The sequence below is a fragment of the Henckelia pumila genome, chromosome 2 (assembly GCF_033568475.1).
Source record: "Henckelia pumila isolate YLH828 chromosome 2, ASM3356847v2, whole genome shotgun sequence".
Lineage (NCBI taxonomy): Eukaryota > Viridiplantae > Streptophyta > Magnoliopsida > Lamiales > Gesneriaceae > Henckelia > Henckelia pumila.
The window spans coordinates 171,466,787-171,470,267 of NC_133121.1; the positions used below are offsets into that span (position 1 = coordinate 171,466,787).

The 3,481-nt window shown below is 45.5% G+C and overlaps 1 protein-coding gene across 1 annotated transcript; it reads right to left on the reverse strand.

Annotated features, from left to right (window-relative positions):
- Nucleotides 1–687: 687 nt before the first annotated feature.
- LOC140878947 (uncharacterized) lies at nt 688–2,330 on the reverse strand. The gene is made up of 4 exons (XM_073282572.1): nt 1,836–2,330; nt 1,341–1,401; nt 1,142–1,226; nt 688–1,057 (listed from the first exon to the last, which is right to left on the reverse strand). The coding sequence occupies exons 1-4, from the start codon at nt 2,328–2,330 to the stop codon at nt 688–690; spliced, it is 1,011 nt and encodes a 336-aa protein (XP_073138673.1).
- Nucleotides 2,331–3,481: the final 1,151 nt, after the last annotated feature.

The following is a 3,481-nucleotide window of genomic DNA, read 5'->3' on the forward strand; positions in this document are numbered from 1 at the left end:
CTCGCACTCCGGCGTCCAAACGAAAGGTACATCCTTCCTCGTCAACTGCGTCAAAGACTTAGCAATCTGAGAAAATTTCTCCACGAATCTCCGATAGTAGCCTGCCATCCCAAGAAAGCTACGAATCTCTGAAACTGTCATCGGGCACGACCAGTTCAAAATGGCTTCCATCTTCCTAGAAGTCACACTTGCTCAATTTAGCGTACAACTGCCTCTCTCTCAGTATCTGCAATACTGTGCGGAGATGGAAAATGTGATCGTCCATACTGCGAGAATACACCAGGATATTGTCGATGAACACTACCACGAACTTATCTAGAAAGTCACGAAATACTCGGTTCATCAAATCCATGAAGACTGCTGGAGCATTCGTCAAACCAAACGGCATCACTAAGAACTCTTAGTGACCATACCGCGTACAAAATGCTATCTTGGAGATGTCTTCCTCTCTAACCCTCAACTGATGATATCCTGACCGCAGATCAATCCTCGAATAAACGGAAGTACCCTGAAGCTGATCAAACAGATCGTCAATCCGTGGAAGAGGGTACTTATCTTAATGGTCTTCTAATTGAGTTGTCGATAGTCTATGCAAAGACGCATCGACCCATCTTTCTTCTTAACAAAAAGGACTGGGGCTCCACATGGCAAAGCACTCGGCCGAATGTAGCCCTTATCAAGAAGATCCTAAAGTTGCTTCTGGAGCTCTCTCATCTCAGTGGGTGCTAATCGATACGGATCTCTAGAAATCGGTGCTGTTCCTGGCACTAACTCAATGCCAAACTCGATCTCTCTTACTGGTGGTAAGCTTGGAATCTTTTTTGGAAACACATCGGGAAACTCAAGGACTACGGGTATCTCCTGGATACCTGGTCCCTCCAAGGATGCATCGATGGCATAGATAAGGTAGCCTTCCCCACCAGACTCTAAAGCACGCCGAGCTTTCAAAGCAGAAGCCACTGGCATCAGGGGTCGCGCTCCCTCACCATAGAAATACCATGCCTCACCATCCTCAGGACAAAACTGAACAAAACACTGATAGCAATCTACTATCTCTCTGTAGGTAGTCAAGAGATCAATCCCAATAATTCAGTCAAAATCCTCCATAGCTAGGATCATCAGGTTAGAACTAAGATGATACCCTTCAAAATCCAACGAGCAATCCACCACTAGACGCTTAGCTAAGACCTCGCTACCCATCGGAGTAGAAACCAATAACATCACCTCTAAGGGAATAAACGGCAATCTATACTTCTTAGCAAAACATGATGAGATGAATGAGTGTGATGCACCAGTGTCAATCAAGACATACGCAGGAAAAAAACATAAACTACAGGTACCTGCAATCATACGGTCACTGTCTGTCTCCGCCTGCTCCTGGTCCAGTGCAAAAACTTGCCCCTGGACACGTGGTCATAAGTAAGAATGACCTCGAGAATAAGTATTTCGCTGCGATGGTTGCAACTGTGGGCGCTGCTGATGAGAAGGCTGCTGCTGATACTGCCGTTGCGGCTGCTGCTGCACAGATGCCTGAGAACCTCCAGAACCACTGACTCTTCCCATAAGAGTAGGACAATCTCTCTTTATGTGACCCTCCTATCCGCACTGAAAACATGCTCCAGTCGATCAAAGACACGGGCCTGGTGGATGCTTATGCCTACACTGACAACATCGGCTCACTCCCTGGATACTGAAACGATGCACTCTACCAGATCCGGAAGAAGAAGAAGAACTGCCTCCCTGCTTCTTCAAATACTGACCCCTCGGACCCAAAGAATTTGTCGGTCTGGAACGGAAGAAATCATAGAACTATTCCTTCGAAGACTGTCCTCTACCTGGTGACAACAGTCAACCAAACCTTTGTAGGTCATATCACTCCCAACAGCAACCATCTGGTGAATCTCAGGGTTCAGAACCTGAAGGAAATTATCATACTTGGCCAAAGAACTCTCCGCGATGTGTGGACAATAAGATAGAAGATCAAAAAACTTCTGCTGATACTCCTCAATAGTCATCGTCTCCTGTCGCTGTCCAAGCAACTCACTAGCTTTTGCCTGATGAAGGGCTGGAGTAAAATACAACCTCTGGAAATCAGTACAAAACTTTGTACAAGTAGTTGTTCCTCTCGCTGCTACAAACGGTGCGGAAGTAGATCTCCACCACTTCCTCGCTCGACCCTCTAGCAGAAAACCAAGAGTCTCCATCTTTTCCTCGTCTGTGAAACAGAACTCTCTGAAGAAATGCTCCATCATCTCTAGACAGTCCTCAGTAGCCTCCGGGGTCTCGCCTCTTGCTAATGGCTTAGGGCCCACTCGCATAAACCTAGGCATGCTAACTTCCCTCCGCTCTTTGCGGTTACCACGACAATGTCAACGACCATCTCCGCCGTCCCAACGACCATCACCTCCACTGTCGTGGCTCTCGTGGTAATCTGCCATCTGTCAATTAATAACATATAATGCATTAATTCGCTTTACTAATTCCCAATTTCAATGCGCTTTGATACCAATAAATGTAGCGACCCTACCCGGATCCACTACCTAATCAGAGTTTAATTAGCGCATGCATTAATATTAAAAGCGTAAAGAGCGAATAATTAAAAATACATCAAATCCAATCGGCAGAATACAACCGACGACAACAAAAGTGTATAAATACTCTTATACAACCAAATCGAAAGTCTATAGGGTTACAAGCCCTACCGGTAAACTCTCGCTGCAACTGGTAAAGAACTCAACCCTGCTGTGAGTCACCTGGACCGTCCAACCTCAAACCTGCCCCGCCACAAGGTACCTAAAAAATACCAAACACAGGGGCATGAGAGACAACGCTCAATACAAAAGCAATGATATATAGACTAATATGCAGCAAGAAAATGACTTTAAAATACTGGTTAAAACAGTCTACTCAGGGCGCCATGAATACACAGTACCATGCTAAGAGAGAGACTCTACGGGGTACTCGTGTATTCCCCTATCCACTATAGCGTCTACTCCACCTTCCTTGTTGCTCCTAGTGATAGAAAAACTAGGGGCTGAGCCTCCCCAGACATGAATCCATAAGGAGTGACTCATCACCGATGGAAACTGTCATGACTCGCATCATACCAGATGCAGTCCAGTGTAAAAACATGCATGTGCTAAAGCGGTAAAACATGGTAAAACATATAGCACATACTCATGCAACATATAAGCATATATATCATGTCGTCTATCTCGGTCAGTACTTACGTACCTCTAACACTACAGGTCAAATCCTAGCACCACTGGTCTAAGTCCCATGCCTACAAGTCCACACTAAGGTGTCTACAATGCAAAAACACATGTATCATTAAATAAGCTCTAAAAGCCTTAACTAAGCTATTTCATACTCCTAAATATTTTTAAGAAGCCAAAGCTATACCTGCATCCGTCGTCAGCCCTTTGCTGCCGCATGCCTCAAAACTAGGCCACAGCTCCGCTACGACGCTTGGATCGCTATG

What these genes read in the sequence shown, in the direction of transcription:
- LOC140878947 (XM_073282572.1), bottom strand. Translation starts at nt 2,330, where the DNA reads ATGCCTAGGTTTATGCGAGTGGGCCCTAAGCCATTAGCAAGAGGCGAG. An exon ending in CAGTGACCGTATGATTGCAG is followed by an intron (nt 1,227 to 1,340) that starts GTACCTGTAGTT and finishes TTATTCCCTTAG; the next exon opens with AGGTGATGTTATTGGTTTCT. An exon ending in TGCTCGTTGGATTTTGAAGG is followed by an intron (nt 1,058 to 1,141) that starts GTATCATCTTAG and finishes GACTACCTACAG; the next exon opens with AGAGATAGTAGATTGCTATC.